This window comes from Talpa occidentalis, unplaced genomic scaffold (genome assembly GCF_014898055.3).
Source record: "Talpa occidentalis isolate TD23 unplaced genomic scaffold, MPIMG_talOcc4v2.1 talOcc4.16, whole genome shotgun sequence".
Lineage (NCBI taxonomy): Eukaryota > Metazoa > Chordata > Mammalia > Eulipotyphla > Talpidae > Talpa > Talpa occidentalis.
Window position 1 is genome coordinate 76,674,960 of NW_023601653.1, and position 21,200 is coordinate 76,696,159.

Below are 21,200 nucleotides of genomic sequence, written 5' to 3' on the forward strand. Positions count from 1 at the left end.
CTGCTTTTCCCCCAACTTTTGTAAGCCCAGGTGCTCGATAAATACTTGTTGAATAAATTTTTAAAAAGTGCTAAAAATAACTACGCCTGGAATTAAAGGCCCTGTGGAGTCCAGAGGGACCCTGGGCTCAGAACGAACACTCGAGTCCAGCCCCTGGCGCCGGCCCGGGGCGCGTGGGGTCCCGCGGCTCGGAGCGCGCGCGGGGCGGGGAGGCCGGGAGCGCCGGGCGAGGCCCGGAGGCGGCCGGCGAGCAGCGCGGGGAGGCGGCGAGGCGGCCGCGGGAGCCGCGCACGGAGGCGCCCGCCGCCCGGCCCGGCCCGGCCGGCAGCCCCGGGGGGCAGGCCCCGCCCCGAGGGCGGGCCCGGAGCCGGCGGCCGGGGCGGGGCCTGCTGTCCGCGCCGGGGGCGGGGCCGGGCCCGGGCGCTCCGGGCCGGTGACGGGCCCGCTCGGCGGCGGGAGCGACCGGAGCCCCGGCTACCCAGGGGTGGACCCCCCGCCGGCCCCGCCTTCCCGGCCGCGGCCGGGCCAATCAGCGCGGCTTTTACTGGCGGGTGGGCCGAGCCGGCTCATCTGCTCGGAGGCTCTGGCATGGTAACGTCCCGCGCGGGGGTGGAGGGGCCTGGGGCGGTCCCACAGCGCCCCGGGCGGCCCGGGCTCGGGCCGAGGGGTCGGGGAGGCCGCCGGGGGGTCCCCGAACCCCGGGGTGGGCGAGGGGAATGAAGGGCTAGGGAAGGGAGCCAGGGGTGGGAGTGGGGCGGGGATTTGGGATGGAAGGGGCGGGGGAGGCCATGATGGAGGCTGGCGGGGTGGGGGGCTGGGGAGTGTGAGGGGATAGCTCGGGGTTGCGGGAGGAGGAGGAAGGGAGGAAGGAAGGTGGGTTTGCGGAGAAAGGTCGGGAAAGGAGAGACGGGGTCGGAGAGGTGGGAGCCGGGGGACAAGGGGAGAACTTGGAGCCACAGTTTCCCCTCCTGGGGTATTTGGCTTGCAACGTGCCCCTCCCCCAGCCCCAGGGCTGCTTCCCTGGGAAGCCCGCGACGTTCCTTGAGACCCCCTGGAGGGCCCCTCCGCCCTTCCCCGAATCCTCTCCTGAGGTGAGGAGGGGGCGTTGTCTCCTGAGGAAAGAGGGTTCCGGGCCCCCAGCCAGTGCTGGATAACCCAAGAAATGGGAGAGCCGAGGTCCCTAGATCCCAGCCCTGGCTCTGCCATCCACTAAAAGTGGAACAACTCCGTGTGACCTTGGGCAAGTCACTACCTTTCTTTGGGCCTCAGATTTCCTGTCTATTGAAAAAGAAAGAAAGGCAAATGGATGCAAGAGAATGATATCCCAGATCTTTTCCAGCTCCAAAATGAGTGGTTTTTGAGGAGAAGAGTTTAGGAAAATGGGTTCTAGGAAGCCTAGAAGCAAATGAAAGAAGAATGAAGATGGAGGGAGGCCTTCAGCTGGCACTGCTGGGGCTGCAGAATATCCCCAGAGATGGGGAGGTGGTAGGCACAAAGCCTGCAAGGCCAGCCAGGGCCTGTGGAATCCTGTTGGAGGGATGGGAGGACTCTAAGTAGGGAAGGTGCTTGAGACCTATCCCAAGAAAGACCAAGATCACAGTAACTTTCTGTTCTTCTGAGGGAGAATGATGAAGTCATGGCAGGACCAGAGAGAAGCAACAGAGATTTTCTAGTAAGAAAATCAGTGTTTGGGGGCAGCAGGAGAAATAGTAAGGCTGGTATGAGTGTTGGGAAGAGGGTGGTCTTGACACCAGGGAGGGAGGGAGGACTGGCACTGTTTGAGGCAGGTGAGGAAGGGCAGTGGGTAGATAAACCGCAAGGTAATCAGCTGATCTCAGCCTCCTTTTCTTTCTGATGATGGCTACCTCTTTCTGAGAGTTGTTTCTCCCAGCCTTCATTTTCCAACACAAATCTCTTCAGGGAGTGAGTCAGATCAGGCCACCCTTTGGATCACCTGGCTGTCTTGAGGATTTCAGGATTGTGTAAGGATTGGAGTGAGAAGAAAATGGGAATTTGAGTATAAGATACACCTGTGGCACCATCAGTCCTCTTTGCCATTGAAAGCACAGGCTTTGGGGTCAGCCTGCTTGAATTTCAAACCTGCCTCTGCCATTTAATCTCTTGGAACCTTGTTACTTAATCTCTCTGCACCTCAGTGTTGTTGTCGATAAATGGGGATAATAACCTCTAAGACGGTTGTGAGGATTAAATGATGGTTTGGCATGGTCTGGCTCATAATAAGCGCTCAATAAATATTAGCTATTAGATGTGATTCCCTCTTTCCGTTCTCTTCTGTCTCTCCATGCTTGTCCTTTTCTTCTTTTGTTCTTTCTTCTGAATCTTTAAGTCTGAGATGCCCCATAGGTGTGGAAGTTGAGAAGAATTGGTTGCAACTTGAGGGTCTTTCCATTGAGCCAGGTGAACCAACATGGTAATTAGGTGGTCGGTTGTCTCTTCATTGTCTTTCACTTACAGGTGTGCCTTGTTCCAGGCCAAACCAAGAATCTACTTAAAGTCCTTTTCCTCTGTTCCTCTCTGACACATCATTTCTTTAGATTCTGACTCAGAAATGTAATAAGATCCTAGTTGTGGGGGTTGTGCTGCAAGTGAGGTAGGGACAGAGGTGTTTGAGGAAAGGGAGTGTCCATATCTCACGGGGGGGGGGGGGGGGGGGGCTCGGGAGTGGAGGACTTTGGAAGTTCCATAGTAATTTATGTACATTCCATTGCCTTGTCTTTTGTGGAGAACTTTCCAAAACAGGCCAGTTTCTGGATCCTGGCCAGGGTTCTCCATTCCAAATAGAAGATGGTCATATACAGTTTTTTATAATGTTGGTTTTCCCGCGCCAGTATATGATTCTAGTTCCCTTTTCCCAGCCACACAGACCTCCGCCAAACCGCTTCTCTGTCCTCACAGCAGCCTGTACTCAACAGAATTTGTACAGATGAACCTGGGTGTGCACGCACACATCTGTTTTAGGATATTCCGCTACGTAAAAATCAGATCAGGGTAGGGATGAGTCTGCATTTTATCACAGTCTCTGACTTGACACTTAGAAAAAATTTCAAAGGAGAAACATAACCCCTGAATGTAGGAAAATCTCCACCCAAGTGGGGAGACAGGCAGTCCCAGCAACGAAGCACTCAGCCAGCATCCACGGAGGAGCTTGTCACTGTGCAGAGTGCTGCATTTCTCCTGAGGGGACACAAGAAGGTTGGAGTGTGTCTATCTATGGAGAATAGTCATAAAGGTAACTTGAGGAGGTGAATATTGGATAATCTTTGGCAAAGGAAGAGACAATGGAATAAAAGAAAACTGGAGTAATTAACTATTCCTGTGCAAAGTGGAGGAGGGCAGCCATTGAGTCAGGGTGAGCTCAGAGTGTGGGAGGAGTCTTGTTGGAACACTTCAAATGTTAGATGAGAGATTGTGTGGGATGGACAATAGGGAGCCACCACTGGTTCCCAAACAAAATGTCGGGTTCTTGCTGATTTAACTACATGAGTTACAGGGTACGTGAGAGTGAAAACAAACAAACAAACAAACAAACAGGCTTTCCTGTGGCAGGGATTGTGCTTTTAATGTCTGAAAGGCAGATTGGATCCTCTTTGACTTTCCCTAACCAGTGGTGGGACCTTAGACTGATCATTCCCCCTTAGATTTTTTTCATCTGAAAAAAGAGGTCTACCCTCTGTGCTTGCCAGAGTTGCCTCCAGCTCCGGCTGCTTTCCTTGCATAAAAGGGGCCTTACCAAGCAATGACTGGTTTGTGGAGCCTGCCAAGACCATTTAGTCATTAGCACCTACTGTGTGCCAGTCTGAGGTGGTGAGGAAAATGCTGTGTGGGTCGGATGGCGTGAACAAAAGCAAAGTCCCTGCCCCTTAGAGTTTTCAGGCAGGCAGCAGATAATTGATTCTAAGACTCACATTTTACACTGCTCAAGTCGAGACATCTTAAAATCGATGGAGTGTTTAATTTGCAGCATTTTTTCAAATGAGCGCCACATAAAATAACAGTACAATCAGAATTGTACAAATAACTGTAAAATTCCAGTGGGTAATTGCTGAAGGAAAAGGTACCCAGTGTGTGAGCTCTAGCTAGTCCTCTGAATTGGGAGGAAGGTATTTTGAGGGAATGATGCCTGACAGATAGGAAGGCTGTGTCAGTTAGGTGTGCGGTTGGCAGCAAGATTGCCCCAAGCACAAGTGGATATCTGAGGTGGAGAACAGAGAGAGGCAAGTGTGACTGCAGCGCTGCCCCACGTCAGCATGACAGACTGGCAGAGCTGTTGAGGGAGCAGACCTGACACGCACAGCCTCCCAGGCTTTAGGCAGGGGCTTTGGTCTGAACCCTGAGAACAGTGGGAGCTCTGGTCTGAGGTGCGTTACGATGAGCTTATCGTGGCTTCAGATTGGAGTAGAGGTGGGGAAACCAGTTGGGAGACCCCTGCAGTTGGGCAGGTGGAAAGAGGAGGAGTTGTGGTGAAGGAGAAAATGGAGAAAAATGGATGGACTTAAATCTTTATCTAAAAGGAGCAGCTCTGATATACTGCCAAGGAAGAGGGAGGAGTGACCCAAAGACGGTTTCCTAGCATTTGGCAGAGGGTCCCAAGGCTGCGTCAGGGAAGAGGGTGTGGCGCAGAGAATTGGTTTTTCTCTCCTCTTTTCCTCAGTGTCTAACTTTCCATGCTGAGGAAAGTTTTAGGGGCAGGAACAGGTCTGATGCAGGAAATAGGTGATTCAAGTTGGCATAGTTTGGTTTTTCCCCTTCTGTCCTTAGGACAAAATGGGCTGGAGGAGAGAGAGGACAGAGCTTGTGAAAGGCAGAGATTAAAGCATTTCTAGGTGCTGCACCTTCATATAGGGCTGACTGGGACAGGGAATTTGGGCAGCAGGGAGGCGGCACCTCTAAGCAGCTACCACCTTCCGTCCTTTCTGCACGCCCGTCCCCTTCAAGCAAAGCGGAGGAAGGACAGAGCCTTTACCGTGCATCTGCAACCTTGATTCACTTACGGGTTGTGAATGTGTAATATGCGTGTGCACATTCGAAAGTTACCAGAAGGTATACCGTGTGAGGTCTGGCTTCCACCGCTGTCTCCTTTCTACTGATTTCTTGTGTGTCATCTTTGTCTCCCAATTTTTATGCAAGTGGTATAATTTGCTGCCCTTTGATTATTTCCCTTCACTTGTTAAATCTTAAGCGGTTGTTCCATATTAGGACGGTGAGCTTCTCCATTCTTTCTGTGGCTGCATTCCATTTTATGTTTGTGTATAATCATATAGCCTTACTGATGGATATCTAGGCTGATGCCAGTCTTCTGTTTTCACAAATAATGCTGAACTGGAAATCTTATACATACATCATTTTGGCCACAGGCCTAGTCTATTGGAATGAATTTTTAGAATTGGAAGGTTCCATATAAAGAAGATTAGTTCCTTCATTTGTTTATTTGTTCAATATTTATTGAGTACCCACTATGTGCCAGACACTGTGGCAGGTCTCAGGAATCCAGCTTTCAACAAGTAAGATGTGATCCCTGCCCCTCATGAAATTGGAAGGATCTGCTTTAAATAGAAATACTTTTTTAGCAAATGATATTTAAGCTGAGAATTAAAAGATGAGGTTGTGGCACAGAGAACCCTAACTTGTTTATGCATCACCTCTGGGAAGATGAGTTCAGGACCTATAGTGGCAGGGGTGGGGTGGGGGGAGCCTGGGGGGGCGGTGGGGAGTAGAGCCGAAGTGACGGAGGAAGTGCTGGGGAGTGGAAGATGTCAAAGAAAGCGAGTGACTTAAGACGGGGCCTGTTAGTGGAGGAGCTGGCAGTGGAGAGAGGATTGGAGGGCTAGTACTTATGGGGCATTGCTGACTGTGGTTAGACGGCTTTGGGGTTGAATCTTTCTGATGGCTGAATTCAAAAAAGGAAAAGAGAAGCCATTTCCTGAGTGCTTTGGGAATGAGAGGCTTGTGAACTGCTGTAAGGAAGGCCCAGCTTTGCCCACAGGCAGGAAAATGAAAGGAAAGCCTTGAGGAGAACCTGTGATAGGGTCTCCTACATCTTTTTGGTGGCTTTGGCAAAGTGGAAACTTCAAAACTCAAGTTGGCATTGACGGGGCTTACCCAGCTGGCTCTGGGCTGCCAGAAGCGGACCTGCTGGGTCTCAGAGCTGGAGGTGGGCAGGAAATTGGCCTTGGAGACCCTTCTTCTGAACTTTGTGCTCCTTTTCCATCCTCACCCCTCTGCTTCCCTTCTGCGAAAGCCCATCTCTTTGCCCGTCCTGGGTCCTATGACTTTTCTCTCCCTCAACAGTCGGTTCCCGATTCTGGTCCCCGGCCCCCTGCAGCGCCTGCCCCCTTCCCACCGGGGCCCCCCATGATGCCACCACCCTTCGTAAGTTTTATGTCTTTCCCTGGGCTTGGCTTTTCCAGCCTGCACCCCCAACTCCCCAGTCCCTAGCTCTGCTGCATCGCCAGCATGGTTTTTGTGTAACTCCCCTTCTGTTACCTTTGAAAGGTGATGGTTTGGAAAAGGGATGGTTTTGCTTGGGTATTGGGTGGGAGGAGTTGCTGCTGAGCTCTCCGTCCATAAAGTTGACAGTCGTCCCTTTGTCTTTCTGTCCGTGGGACGCTGGGGTTGGGCAGGAGAAGTGGCGAGGAAAAGACCCTGAGAGCGAGGGCCGGATGGCTGTCTTTTTCCTTCACTGCTCCTCGTCTGTGTTCCTTAAATACGCCACACAAGTTAGGCTGGAACAACAGTTGGTGATCTTCGAATTGGAGAAAAATGGGATGCAGAACGGGGCAGTTTGGGCACCTGGACACCTGCCTCTGGCCCTGCATCTGAGCGGCCTCTTTGGGGAGAGCTGCTGAAGAGGTGGATTTCTTCCAGCCGCAGTCTGGTGGCAATTACACTTCCTTTTCCCTCTCCATTCCCTACCTCTCAGGAGCTGTATGCTTGCCTGTTAGACCCCCAGGAACCCCCAGTTATCAGTCTTTCTCAGTAGTGAGGAGGGAGGCAGTTTCATGCTTTATATTCCTCAAACTACAGCTCAGGAATTGCCTCAGAGCCGGGGTAGAGGTGGGGTGGGAGACAGATGGGTTTCCTGACAGGTCCAAGGCAGTGTCTTTACTGCTCAGTATCTCTTCTTTTCCTCATTTTCAGATGCCCCCTCCAGGAATCCCCCCACCCTTTCCTCCCATGGGGCTACCCCCCATGAGTCAGAGACCACCAGCCATCCCCCCCATGCCACCTGGCATCATGCCCCCCATGCTTCCACCAATGGGAGCACCACCTCCTCTCACACAGGTAATCCTCACCCCTTCACCAGGGCCTCAAAAAACCGCCATTTTAGCTGGGAGTGGAGACGAGAGTGGGTACCTGACTTAAGAAACTGGGAGGGAAGGGAGCTTTGGATCCATGTGGATTTGTCTGCTGATTGATGAGAAAGCACTCAGGCTACGCTGCGAGTCCAGAACCTGGGAGTTGACTGATCTCACCTTGGTAGCTGGTTTCTGTCTTCTTTGTATCCCTAGATACCAGGAATGGTACCTCCAATGATGCCAGGAATGCTGATGCCAGCGGTGCCTGTCACCGCAGCGGTAAGCCCTAGGGACCGGCAGGCAGCAGGCCCTGCCCTGCAGTCCTGTGGGTCTGAATTGGCGTACAGGGATGGGGCCGCCATCGTTCCCTCTTCTCATTGGCTCCATCCTGGTCCCTGGCAGCACTCCCACCACTTGAGACCGCCTTTCCAGCCATATACTCTCAGCTCTTCTACTGTCTCCTTCACCCCCAAAGGCGTATGCATTCTCTTGTAGCCCCTCAGCACCCAGCTCCCTAAGGAGCACTCACACCAGACACCCCTTACCCTTGCAAAACTAGCACCGTGGATACGAGGATATAATCTCTTCACGTCGTCTTTGTCTCTGGAGGAAGCACTTGGTGATCTCGCTGTACCTTTTGTGCCATTTTTCAGTAGTCGAGTCTGGGTAGGATGCAGAATTTGGCATCCACTGTGGAAGAGAAGGGCGTTAGAGGTTGACTTAAAATACTCTCACTTGAGGAAGGAGAAAGGAGCTGCTGTGTGATTCCCCCTGGGATCTTAGCGCCACAGCCCTATCGGGTGGGGGAAGCCTGTTAGGGAGCAGAGAACCCTGGGAGCAGGACTCCTGGATCCTGGCCCGGCCTGCTTCTCCATTCCCCATGGCCTGGGTCCTGGGGGCCTCCGGGCTTGGCCCCAACCCTTCCCCCTCCTCTTTCTTCGGCAGACGGCTCCGGGTGTGGACACCGCCAGCTGTGAGTCTTCTGGGGGCCTGCTCCCCCCAGGCTCGGAGGTTGGGGGGTTCAGGGGCAAGGGGACCATGGACTAGAGCCTTCCCTGGATCATGCCTGTTGGGATGCCAGGGAGCCTGGGATGTTGATGGGCATAGGGGCGATTTATTGGGGATGGAATACGGGAGGAATAGGCGGGGATGAGATGGGGTTTGGGACAAGGGCTTAGGATATTTCCTTTGGCTTCTTTTCTAGCTGCTGTGACTGGGACAGGCCCTCCGGTGAGTTCTGACTCGGGGGTCTCTGGGTAGAAAGGCTGAAAGTTGGGAGCTAGTGGTTCAGTCTTTGGAGAGAGGAAGACAGACTTGGGCAAAGGGGCCTTGACCGCAATGCTGTGCCCTCCCCCTTCCCCAGAGAGCCCTGTGGAGTGAGCACGTGGCCCCCGACGGGCGCGTCTACTACTACAATGCCGACGACAAGCAGTCTGTTTGGGAGAAGCCCAGCGTGCTCAAGTCTAAGGCAGAGGTCCTGAGTGGAACTTTTTGGCCCTTCTTTCAGCTGCCCTGACCCTTTCAAGTACTGGCCGTCCCCGAGTCTCTAACCATACACTTGCGGCTCCTTTGATCTCCCGACCTCCCTAGGCTCTCTGGAAGTCCACTTCCCAGGTTGAGCCAGGCCAGATGGTAGCCAAAAACTCTCGTGTTCCCTTCACCCAGCCCCCTTAGTTCTCCCACCGGGGACTCGAGGGCATGTCCAGCCCACAAACGTCGTCTGACCCATCCTCTTACAGCTGCTGCTGTCCCAGTGTCCCTGGAAAGAATACAAGTCAGATACAGGCAAACCTTACTACTATAATAACCAGAGTAAGGAGTCGCGCTGGACCCGGCCCAAGGACTTGGATGACCTGGAGGGTGAGGTGGGGATGGACCTGGGAAGGGGCTCTGGGGGTGCCCTTGTACCCTGTGACCATATCGTCTTCTCCCATTGCAGCTCTGGTCCATCAGGAGGCTGCAGGGTGAGTGGCTTGCTTCCCTGTCTCCTTGGGGCCACCTGAGGGGTAGGCGGGAACTCGCCCCAGTGGTCCCTACTCCAGGGGAGAAGTGTGGCAGTCTCCCTATGGAGTAGCCTACTCTGGCTTCAGTCTTTCCCAGGATAGACCCGCCAACCCAACCGCCTCTGTCCCTGTTCTACTCCCGGGACACTGTCCTTCTGGCGCACCCGCAGGAAACAGCAGCCGCAGCCACAGGCCTTACAGCCGCAGCCTCCTCAGCCGCAGCCTGAGCCACCTCCTGCGCCTCCTGGCCCCACGCCAGTGCCCGCGGACCTCCTCGAGCCTGAGCCAGGTGGGAGTGAAGATGGCGATGTGTCAGAGGCCGCCCAGCCCCTGGAGCAGGGCTTCCCACAGCGGCCAGAGGAGGGCCCCAGCAGGTGAGGACTGCCCCCGTCTCTGCAGAACCTACCGTGGCTTTGTGGTTGCTGCTCTCCGGTTCCAGCCCGGAAAGGGGGTGAAGGTCTGGGCACGACCTCCGAAGGGCAGAGAGGGGCTGCCTGGGGAGCCAGGAGGGAGTGGTGTGCTGCTGGTCACGTGGGCACTGAAACCTCAGGGACTGGGGGATGCCGTGGCTGAGTCCCCTCTGCCCCCCAGTTCTGCTGGACAGCATCAGCCACCCTCGCAGGAGGAAGAAGAATCAAAGCCAGAACCAGAGAGGTCTGGCCTCAGTTGGAGCAGCCGGGAGAAGGCAAAGCAGGCCTTCAAGGAACTGCTGAGGGACAAGGTGCTGGGGTGGGGCTCCTGGGTAGGCCTGGAGGGGGCTGGAGGTGGGCGGGCCCGTGACTCCCACCTGCTCCGTTCTAGGCTGTCCCCTCCAATGCCTCGTGGGAGCAGGCCATGAAGATGGTGGTCACCGACCCCCGTTACAGGTAGGCCTGGGCAGAGGGAGCCAGGCCCTTTAGCCCCTGTTCGTGAGAGCATCTGGGCCAGGGACTCCCCAAACTCCATGTGCAGGTCCCAAGGGGGCCCAGAGTCAGGGGAGTGATAGATGGGCGAGGGTGCAAGGGGAAGAGAAACCGGAGGGCCTCCAGGAGGAGGGGAGAGGTATCTGACGTGAGACACTCAATAAATGCTTATTGACTTGAATTGATTTGAATTGAATTAATTGGGCAAAGAGGGGGCTGGTTGGGGCAGAGGCGTGGCTGCGACTTGAGAACTCCAAAGCAGAAGCGCCCAGGATTAGCAGTGTCTTGGAGCCGCATCTCTTCCCCTCACTGCCCCTCAGACCCCCACATCCTGGGACCTGTCTTGCCTCCTTTGTGCCCTTGGAGCCCCTGCCACCTGCTGTGCCCATGCATGGACCCCCTCGCTCAGTGCTTAGAGACCCAGCCCAGTGCCAGGATCCTGTTCTGCGGGAGGTACTGGATACTTCAGCTGACTCCTGTATCCCTACCTTCTCCACCTCAGTGCCTTGCCCAAACTGAGTGAGAAAAAGCAGGCATTCAATGCCTACAAGGCGCAGCGGGAGAAGGAAGAGAAGGAAGAGGCCCGGCTTAGGGCTAAGGAGGCCAAGCAGACCTTGCAGCATTTCCTGGAGCAGCATGAACGCATGACTTCCACCACCCGCTACCGGTCAGGGGGCCAGGCTGGGGTGGGACACGGGGACCCTGAAACTCGCAGGCCCAGGGTCTCTGTTTTCTGCCTCCTACCCACCGCCCGTATGCTCCACAGGCGGGCAGAGCAGACCTTTGGGGAGATGGAGGTCTGGGCGGTGGTCCCCGAGAGGGATCGGAAAGAGGTTTATGATGATGTCCTCTTCTTCCTGGCCAAGAAGGAGAAGGTAACGAGCCTAGTCTCTCCATCTCTTACTGCCTTATGGACCCTGGCCATTCTCGTCTCCATTTCCCCAGGGGCCCAGCTCCTTATTGGAGCTGGTGTGGCACATCCCCCATTTCTGCTCTGGGCCTGCTGCCCTGGGGGTGGGAGGTCAGGAAGGAACTTCTGAGGGAGTTGGTCTGGAACCTGTGTTCCTTCCTTGTTCCTAGCACACGAAAGCCTTGAGTCTGGCTCTCCTAAGGTGCCCTCGGTACCTGCCTTTTCCTCGAGTCCTCCCCTGCCAGGTCCACTTGAGTATCTGTGGCCTGCCCTCCCTCACCCTGACCCTGTGGCTCCCTAGGAACAGGCCAAGCAGCTCCGGCGCCGTAACATTCAGGCTCTGAAGAGTATCCTGGATGGGATGAGTAGCGTCAACTTCCAAACTACATGGTCCCAGGCTCAGCAATATCTTATGGATAACCCCAGCTTTGCTCAGGACCATCAGCTGCAGAGTAAGCCTGGGTCTCCAGTCCTCGTCTCCCCTTCCCTTTTCTCATTGGCCTGGGCCCCAGAGCCTGCCTCACACAGCTCCCGTGCACATCCTGCCTTCTTGGATGCCCGGGAGTCCCCAGTGCTCGCTCAGCCCCTGTACCTCTCCTGGAGATCCTGTAATGCTTCAGGACAAGCGCCCTCCCCCTCCCCACCCCCGGCCCACTATTGATCTCCACATTGTGTGTCCTTGGAGAGACAGGCGCCAAAGGTTCTGGAGATGATGGGGATTTTTGTGGCTCATGTGAACGTGTTCGTAAGTCGCCATGGCACCCTGGCCTTACCTGGTCGGTGCTATGATAAGCTGCCGGAGGCCTGTAATCACTGGCTGTGTCAGCATCTTGCCTTCTGAAGTTGCCTCCAAGCCCGCTAGATTCCTAGATCAGTAAAATGTGAAACCTAAGATTCTGTGGAACTGTTTCCTATGTTGAGACTTCAATAACCAGATTCACAAGAGCTGAATACTTGCTCCAGGAACTTCCCCCAGAGTGCCCTTCACCACCACCTGGCACTACAGGGGCGGCGGCCTGGAAACACTGCGGGGCATGGGGTGTGAGGGGGTGTCTCCCTGGAGTGGTGCCTGTTGAGCCTCCTTCCTGCCATCAGACATGGACAAGGAAGATGCACTGATATGCTTTGAGGAGCACATCCGAGCACTGGAGAGGGAGGAGGAGGAGGAGAGGGAGCGCGCTCGGCTTCGGGAGCGGCGCCAGCAACGCAAGAACCGGGAGGCCTTCCAGGTATCTTTGCCACCCTCCAGATCCGAACTCAGCTCTCCCCAGACTGCAGTCCTCCGCCCGCCTCCTCTCAGCCAGGTTCACTGTTTGGTCTGTGCTCGGTCCCGTGTCTGCTGGCGGGCCTTCTGCCGGAAGCGCTGCTCCCGCCGTGTCCCCGCAACTCGGGCCATGCTTCCCTAGGGGGCGTAGATGTATGCGCCACCCGGAAATTGCCAGCGTAGAGCCCCCCTCACAGCACGGCTTGGCAGCTAAGCCAAGGTTCTTTCCCGAGTTTATGGGGAACCAGGCAGGCAGAGCCAGCTTGTCCCCCAGCTTGGCGATGGCAGTAGTATGGTAGTGGTGGGGGTTTCTTCGCTGTAACACACTGGGAAAGTAAAACCAAGTCTTGGGAAGATGGTGCTGCAGGCAAGTTTCTGTTTCTTTGCCTCCCAGACCTGTTCCTTCTCACGTCTTGGTCTGTCCCTCCATGGTTACGTGCTGCCCTTTCGCATTGCTCTCTGCCTCCCCATCTGTGTCTCTTCACCTTCGTTGCCTTCCCTGCATTTCCTCAATCTGGATTGTCCCTTCCTCTTCCTGTGTTCCCTCTCCCCCCCAGTATTTGCCTCCCTCCCTGCCTCACTCTCCCTATAACTGTCCTCTCCCTGCTCAGACCTTCCTGGACGAGCTGCACGAGACAGGGCAGCTGCATTCTATGTCCACCTGGATGGAGCTGTACCCAGCCGTCAGCACTGATGTCCGCTTTGCCAACATGCTGGGCCAGCCGGGTAAGGCAGCCAGGCTCTCCCTTCTCTGGCCTGGCTTCCTGCCCTGCCAGCCTCTCTGCACCCCTCTCCCTGGTCCTGTCCTCAACCCTACCCCCTGGCCTTGGGAAGCTGCCGCCCGCCAGGCCCCCCTCCCTCCCTCCCCCACAGGCTCCACCCCTCTGGACTTGTTCAAGTTCTATGTGGAGGAGTTGAAGGCACGGTTCCATGATGAGAAGAAGATCATTAAGGACATCCTTAAGGTGAGGGAGGCCTGGGCTTGTAGATGGATGCAAACTGAGTGCAGGGTGTGCTTATGCCAGGGGTCCCTAATAAGTCCTGTTCTGCAGGTGCATGCAGCTCAGTTTGGCAGGTATCTGGGGGGCATGCCAACATGAGTAAGGTAGTGTCTGCCCATGGAGCTTCTGGCTTAGTAGGAAGGTGGATGTGACAACTGTTGAGGAGAGGGACAGTGCTATTCCAGAGAAGAGGATCAGAAGAACTCACATTAGGCCGCCTCTTTAAGGACAAGGAGGTGAGGGAGGATGAAGAGCAAAGGCAAGGGGGTGGAGGGACCCGGTGGCTGGGGCCGTAGGAAGTGGCGCTAATCAGTTGGCCGCCGTGGACGTGCTCTTGCTCGCCTGAAGAGTGTCTCAGAAACACTGACACTCACTGCTAACGTTTAAAAAAAAAAAAATTTAAAAATCGGGGTTGCCCTTAAAAATCTGCTTCTTTGGCTTCACTTGCAATTTGGAGTTCCCTAGCCGCCCTCGGCTGGGTTTGTCAGGCATTCGGGGGACTCGGGTCGAGATGCCGCTGCCTTTTAGAAAGGGCCCCTAACACGACAGCAGCAAATGGAACTGCCATTTTCTGGCATGTGAGTGTTTTTATTTTCTTATACTGGAGACATACTTTCAACATAGGTGCCTGTCAAGGTGGAAAAGCGAGTGGTGGACTAGGAGAGCCTGTGTTCAAGAAATAAACTTGAACTGCCCTGAGAGAGTGAGGGGCATTCTTAATGCCCGCGCGGGAGCCGCGGGGTGTGATAGTGAGGGCCCGGGGTGGAGGCAGACTGCTTACGTGGTGTGCAAGTTCAGCTTCGCCACTTACCAGTCGTGTGACCTCGGGCAGGTTAACTTTTCTGATCCTTAATTTCCTCATCTAAAAAGTGGGGCGTTTTCCACCAAACAACACCTGATTGCCGAGGGGAATAACTTGGTACCTGGAATGAGGAGGGTCTGATGATAAAGCTAGAAGTGTCCACTGCATCTGTAGCATTTCTTTGAAGTCCTGTGTTTTGCCTTGTGAACCATGCAGGTATTGTACTTTAATGCCATGTTGCTTTTCCATGAAATATAAAGAGTATTTTAACATCACCATTAGGTAAGATGTAGCATATCTGTGGCTTCCTGTTTTTCTGGAACCACAGACCCCAGTCTGGAAGTGGCACCCTATGTGTAACACGCCTTGAATGCTAACATGAGAAATGTTTATCTTGTAAGTGATAGGGAGCCGGAGAAGTATATGTCCAGATGGTGACTTAGAGAAGCCCTGGCGTGTGGCGCTGACTACCTGTGTCCTTAGGGGTAGGGAGAGAGAGGAGCCTCAGGGTGCTGAAAGTGATAGTGGCCAGTAATTCAAATTGGAGTGTGAATCATCTTCTGATCCACCCCAGACCTTTCCCCTGCTGCTGGTCTGTTGGTGAAACATCTGAGCAGCACTTGGCTCTCAAGGCTGGGCAAGAAGGTTGGGGAGTGAGTGGGGAGACCGGTCTGGAGGCGACTGCAGCATCCAGGTGTGAAGTGAGCTCAGGTGGGGATGCAGGGAGGACCGATGAGAGGGCCGTAGTGTTCCGTGGTTTTCTAAGACACCCTGGGACAAGCAGGGGGGTTGAGTTGGGAGGGGGGTTTTATTTCCCTTCCTCTGTTTTCAAGGATAGCAGCTGGCTTTTCTTTTATACATTGAGGTTCTACATAAAATTTTTATTTAAAAAAAATAGTTTCTGCTAGTAAAAAAGTTCAAAGCCAGTGGAATAGTCTTTAAAAATAGAATTGTAGCTCTCGTGTGTGTGGCGTGGAGGGAAAGGAAGGAGTGGACATGGGCAGGGGTGGATGATTGGGAAGAATGGAGCGGGAAGAATAGGGCTGGAGAAAATAAAATTCCACTTGGGAAATTATTCTCAAAAGCAACCAGGGGCATGGAAGAATAAAGCAAATTCCATGTCTTAAGTATGCTTACTATATAAAATAGATAGGCTAGTTGGGTGCTTATTAACTTCTAGTGCAGGGTGACTGGTCCTGCTGACAGTGTGCAAGAGTCCTGTCCTCACGGAGTCCTGCCTTGCTACCTCCTAAGGAAAAGCTTCTTTAGAGAGTTCCCCTTCCTGTACCCCCTTTTGGGCTCCTGCCTAAGGAAGGCGGATGAGCCCAGAGGACACTGTGGCTGTCCACCTGCCAGGCACACTGTGATGGCACCTCTCATCCCGTAGGAGAATGCCAAGAGCCCTGGACGTCGAACAGCTGGAAGACAGAAGATCCGGGCCTGGGAGATCGGTGGGGGTGGGGCCTGTGGAAAATACTGAATTTATTTATTTATTTTTAAAGATTTATTTGTGCATACAAGAGCTGGGGTACAGGCCAGAGATGCGGGGGTTGAGAGGATTCACCAGAGACAGAGTGGGGAGCAGAACAGGCAGACTGACTGAAAACACTGCTGAGGGGAGCAGTGGGCAAGACAGGAGAGGTCTGCTGCACCATGTGGGTTGCTCCCTGGCCGGCTGGGGATCGAACTCGTGCTGCAGAGGCTGTGGATTGCTTCATAGTGCGGTACTTAACCCCTTGCGCCACCAGGGAGGCCCGAAAATGCTGAATTTAAGGTATCCATGAAGCATCCATTCTAATAGGCATCTAGAAATCAGGAGAATTGGGGGTGACTGCTAGGAACAGTGTGGATGGATAGTGAGGGGAAAATGCTATTTTCAAGGAATAAGCACGTGCTGGTGTTGAGGTGGTGAAAGGTCAGACAGGAGGGAACCCTGGAGAGGGGAGTAATGAAGCGGTAAACAGTGAGGTGCACAAGGACTGAGAAGGGGCCCTTGCAGTTGGCTGTTGGGACACGAGCACCCTCAGAGAGCAGTGTTGGAAGAGGGTGGAGTGGGTGCAATGCAGGCTGGGAGCCCGGCAGCTCCTGGCTGCTGATTGAGACCCCTGCAAGCTCTAGGATGTCTCAGCCTCATTTCCTCATCTGTAAAATGGGGATAATTTATGTGCAAGGTTGTAAGAACTATGTTTTTTGTGAAGTGTCTTAGGGTAGGCTCAGTAAATGTGTATTCCTTTCCTCGTTGTGTTGCATTTAAAGAGATTTTTGAAACAAAAGGAAAAGAAGCAGAGACTTGGCTTGAGAAAGGTGAGAGCAGGGTAGAGGGTGCTCCAGGTTAGGGGAGGTGTGTGCTTGATGGAAGGAGCCCGTGAAGAGGTGAGATTGAAGCTTTCAGTTCCCTGAGAGAACGGGCTTGAGTGCGTGGCCTGAGGAAGCCTCGTGGAAGAAGCAAGCAGAGCGCGTGCCTCTGCCAGCGGTGGGAAGCTGGATGTGGGGCGTGTGCCCTCGCTGACTTAAGAGCCAGACTTCAAACTCCAGTCACTCCAAATACTTGGTGATGTCTTGGGCCAAATGAGATGACTTTCCCAAGCCTTTGCTTCATTTGGGGTATTTGTGGAGCTTATATGAGGGGCACGGAGCCTGGCGCATACGCTTCCAAAATGTGAGGTGATTTTGTTGGGACGTGGCGCACCTGATGGCCTTTCTCCGTCGTGGAGTAAGTGATCTAGTCCGTGCGGGGGGAGAGGGGGTGTTCTTACAAGGACGCGCTTGGTGTTTCTGAAGCCCTGGGGTGGAGACCTTGCCTGGCATGGACTGCTGGGCGAGTGGGGAACTGCTTTGCTTTCTCTAAACCTTGGTTTAGGGGGCTAGGACCTCTGCTTAAATTTATGGATTAAGTGATGTGTGACGCACTTAGCGCCGTACCAAGTATATAGTAAGCGCTCAATAAAGAGACGCAAAGGGCAGGGACCAGCGGATGCTGCTGGAGAATGTGTGGAAGTTACTGAGCAGCAGGAGGGCCCTGCCAGGACCCAAGATTTCAGCCAAAGGAACAAAGAGCTAATTGTGAGGAACCCCGACGTCAGTCAGCGGGCAGGGAGACACACCCCTGCTCTCCCTCCCTGAGGGAGCCAGTGCCCCCAGCTCCCTGTGACAGCCAAATCAAGGGTAGGTAGGCATGGGGGCTTGTCCCCTGTGAAGTTTGGGATAATATCTTTCCTGAAGTGCGTCTTGGTCCTGTGGATCACTTCTGGGGGCAGGGGTCGTCTTGGGTATCCTGTAGCCTGACCCCTCTGCCTGCTCCTGAGGCCAGCCTGGTACCTCAGCTGGTGGTGCTAAGTGTGCCTGCTGTGCCCACAGGACCGGGGCTTCTGCGTGGAGGTGAACACAGCCTTTGAGGACTTCGCCCACGTCATAAGCTTTGACAAGAGGGCGGCTGCGCTGGACGCAGGCAACATCAAGCTGACCTTCAATAGTGTGAGGGGCTGGGCTGGGCAGGGCTGGGGCTGGAGCTGTGCTCGAGCTCATCCTTGTGTTGTCCCATTGTGACTCTACCTGCTGTTCAGGGGGGTGACAATAGGGGCCCGAACCCCAACTTCCCACTTCCTCAGGTATGCCTGAATGGGACCCAAGCACCCACCCTTCTGGGTGACCTGCTCTGTCTTCTGCCTTCAGCTGCTGGAGAAAGCGGAGGCCCGGGAGAGAGAGCGGGAGAAGGAGGAGGCGCGAAGAATGAGGCGCAGGGAAGCTGCCTTCCGAAGCATGCTGAGGCAGGCCGTGCCCACTCTGGAGCTGGGCACTGCCTGGGAAGAGGTCAGGACTGCAGCCACACACCCAGCACCACCCCTACCCTGAGGAGGCTGGTGCTTCTCTACCACCCAGCCAGCCCCAGTTGTAGCCCCCTGCAGGCCGCTGACGCGCTTCCTCAGCCTTGCGCTGCGCTGTCGGGGCCTCCTTGCCCTGCGGGGCTGCTCTGACCAGTGGTGCTCTCTTTGTTCAAGGTCCGTGAACGTTTTGTGTGCGACTCAGCCTTTGAGCAGATCACCCTGGAGTCGGAGCGGATCCGGCTCTTCCGGGAGTTCCTGCAGGTACTGGAGGTGAGGCGGTGCTTTTGCTCCTCCGGTCTGTCCCAGGCTGGCGAACGCCTTAGGGCAGCTCAGCAGAGACCTCACCTCTGGGGTTCTCCTTTCTCTGAACAACTAGGGAAGGCGAGGCCTCAGGGTGCCCTGGGAGAGGCCTAAGGCCCTGACCGGAGAGGAGGCAAAACCAGGTTTTAGGGTGCAGGTTCCTTGCTAGGGCTAACCCTAATAACCCTTCGCCATCCCTCCCCCTGCCTCTGCCAGACCGAATGCCAGCACCTCCACACCAAAGGCCGAAAACATGGCAGAAAGGGCAAGAAGCACCACCGCAAGCGTTCCCACTCGCCCTCAGTGAGTTGGAGGGTGGACGGCATGTGGGTGAGGCTGGATGGTCTTGGGGAAGAACCGCTTTGCTTGTTTTTCCCATAATTCACCTTCCCTGGAGATTTGAGGATTACTTTGCTCCTGGACCCCCCTCTGCATCCCAGTTCCCAGGTCGGAGGACTTTGCTAGGGCGGAGAACCTCTGCTGACGTGTGTTCGCCGATCTGCCTAGGGTTCGGAGTCAGAAGAGGAGGACCTGCCCCCGCCATCTCTCCGGCCCCCCAAGCGGAGAAGGCAGAACCCCTCAGAGTCGGGCTCTGAACCCTCTTCCTCACTTGACTCAGTTGAAAGTGGGGGTGCTGCCCTTGGAGGACGGAGCTCCCCATCCTCCCACCTTCTCCTCGGATCCGGTAAGCAGTTGCTGAAAAGGGTGGGCCCAGAGGGAGGGGAAGCCCTCGAGGAGCCCCAGCGCCCTGGAGGGCAGCGTGCAGTGGGAGGCCGTGCCTGTCCGAGCAGGGGGACCGTCCCATCCCCGCCGTGGCCGGAACTGGGAGAGGAAGAAAAACTGAACCTCCTCAATAGTTTTGTCTGTGAGGAGCGAGCACATGCTGTGGAGAGGAAAGGGTGAGTCCTCCCTTCTCCCACAGGACTTGGCGTTTTTCTGCCCCCAGATCATGGCCTTCGGAAAGCCAAGAAACCAAAAAAGAAAATGAAGAAGAGAAGACACAAGTCGGTGTGTAGAGAAGGAACTTCTGTCCGAGGCCCTGCTATTTTGAGATCTCTTCCACCCGCCTCCCGGGCTGTCCTTCACAGGAACTGAGGAGGCGGGCTCTGGGCTCTTACAGAACAGTCCCGAGAGTGAGACAGACCCCGAGGAGAAAGCTGGCAAGGAGAGCGATGAAAAAGAAGCAGAGCAGGACAAGGATAGGGAGCTCCGGCGGGCAGAGCTCCCTAACCGCTCTCCAGGCTTTGGAATCAAGAAGGAGAAGGTGAGAGGCAGGCACCGGGCCCCGGCCCAGTCAGCCCTCTGACCAGGCCTCGACGGCCCCTGGGGAGGCTCTGGGTGAGCTGTGCCTTTGCTCCACCAGACGGGGTGGGACACGTCGGAAAGTGAGCTGAGCGAGGGCGAGCTGGAAAGGCGGCGGCGGACACTCCTGCAGCAGCTGGATGACCACCAGTGACCCGACGAGCTGCTCGGCCTCGGGTCTGTGTGAGGCTGTGGCTCCCAGCTCACCCTCGCCATCTGCCCCAGCCTCCTTCCTTAGTTGGTCCGTTTCCACTCTTCCTCGAGTCACCCCACTCCCCACACTACTGCCGGCACCTTCCCAGGTGGCTTGTGGTGGCCAGGGGTCCCCCACTTCCCGGACGACTAGCGCAGCCCTCGCCCTCGACCCCAGGCAGACTGGCGGTACCTGCTGTGTGGGGAGGGTGGTGCCAGTAGATAAAATGTGAGAAGGGGCTCCGGGGAAGCGACAGGCCGGTGGACACAGCCAGGGTGGCAGAGGGCGGGGTCCTTACCCTCTTAGCATCAGTGCCTGCTCCTGCCTGCCGGGGCCCTGGGCTCCACTACTTCCTCCTCCAGCCCCAGAACCCAGTGTATGTGTGTTTGGTTTTGGTTTTTTAAATAACAATATTTATAACACGGCCAGTGGCTCTCTTGTCTCTTGCATATGCTACCGGGGCGGCTGGGGCCTGGCCGGGACACGCGTGGCCAGCAGAGGGCAGCAGTGTCTCACGGCAGGCCACGCTCCCTTTGTGTGCTTGGCGTCCACCCGCTCCGGTTCCCCTCCCTGGGTTCTCACCCCCACCTCCCCCAGGCAGCTGGCAGCTCTACCCAGACGCCTTCCCATCCCACGGCTCAGGCCGCTCTGGCCCCCCACACTCAGAGAGGAGACAGAGGCAGGCCTGGTGCTTCAAGCTTTTGTTGAAAGTGGGCTGGTCTGAGGTTTATGTACAAGAGGGAAGGGAGGTGGTACATGTACAAAAAGGAGTGGGCCCCTGTATTCCTTCCCTTGCAGGGGCTGAAAAGAAACTGGCGGAGACTGAGCAACTGGTCAGCTAGGACCACCACGCCTCCTGCCAAAGAAAACCTAGCTGAGGAGAGCAGGTGAGGGTGACGCTGCACCGCTCTCTCTAGCAGGGCGGACCTCCACCCCCACCCCCACCCACGGCAGGGCCCGGCCATCCCAGAGTGACAAGGGCCAAAGGAGTCGGGTGGTGGCACCTCTGCCCCCACCACTGGACACAGCTGCGCAGGGCCAGGCTGAGGCGGCCTTGCTCCTGGTAAAAGGTGACCTGACACTGCAGGACTAGATGTTTCTAGAGCAAAGCTGGCCACAGGGCTGTGAAGAGGAAGAGGGGGGATTGTTCTCTCTCTCATCCCTCTGCTCTAGAGGCAGCAGAGCCTTGGTGCCCGTTTAGATTGAAGCTGGAAGTGGTTTTTTCCCAGCCCTGTGCTGACCCTTTAGGAACTTAAGTTGAAACCCTTGGGGGCAAAGTGCAGAACTCGAGGCACCAGGGAAGTGCCAGGTCCAGAAGACCCAGTGCCCACAGTGGGCAGGCAGGGCAGCCAAGAGCTGAGGTGCACGCTGGGTGCTCGGCCA

The 21,200-nt window shown here is 55.5% G+C and overlaps 1 protein-coding gene across 6 annotated transcripts; it reads left to right on the plus strand.

The window, feature by feature from the left end:
- Positions 1-558: 558 nt before the first annotated feature.
- Positions 559-20,239, plus strand: PRPF40B (pre-mRNA processing factor 40 homolog B). 6 transcript variants are annotated; one of them, XM_037514688.2, is made up of 26 exons: positions 559-591; positions 6,310-6,390; positions 7,159-7,302; positions 7,530-7,595; positions 8,262-8,289; positions 8,521-8,546; positions 8,680-8,790; positions 9,056-9,176; positions 9,256-9,280; positions 9,490-9,693; positions 9,911-10,040; positions 10,121-10,185; positions 10,724-10,888; positions 10,988-11,096; positions 11,433-11,583; positions 12,227-12,360; positions 13,007-13,121; positions 13,269-13,360; positions 17,556-17,672; positions 17,871-18,008; positions 18,197-18,292; positions 18,539-18,625; positions 18,830-19,007; positions 19,269-19,330; positions 19,443-19,586; positions 19,686-20,239. In XM_037514688.2, exons 1-26 carry the CDS (start codon positions 589-591, stop codon positions 19,776-19,778), a joined length of 2,685 nt encoding a protein of 894 aa, XP_037370585.1. In that variant the 5' UTR covers positions 559-588; the 3' UTR covers positions 19,779-20,239. The 6 variants fall into 6 exon arrangements, with proteins under 6 accessions (XP_037370585.1, XP_037370587.1, XP_037370583.1 ...); XM_037514686.2 differs by having other exon boundaries at positions 561-591; positions 19,245-19,330; XM_037514687.2 differs by having other exon boundaries at positions 561-591; positions 18,197-18,283; positions 19,245-19,330.
- The last annotated feature ends 961 nt before the right edge of the window (positions 20,240-21,200 follow it).

What these genes read in the sequence shown, in the direction of transcription:
- PRPF40B (XM_037514686.2), top strand. An exon ending in GGGTGTGGACACCGCCAGCT is followed by an intron (nt 8,290 to 8,520) that starts GTGAGTCTTCTG and finishes CTTCTTTTCTAG; the next exon opens with CTGCTGTGACTGGGACAGGC. An exon ending in AGAAGAGAAGACACAAGTCG is followed by an intron (nt 19,331 to 19,442) that starts GTGTGTAGAGAA and finishes GGGCTCTTACAG; the next exon opens with AACAGTCCCGAGAGTGAGAC.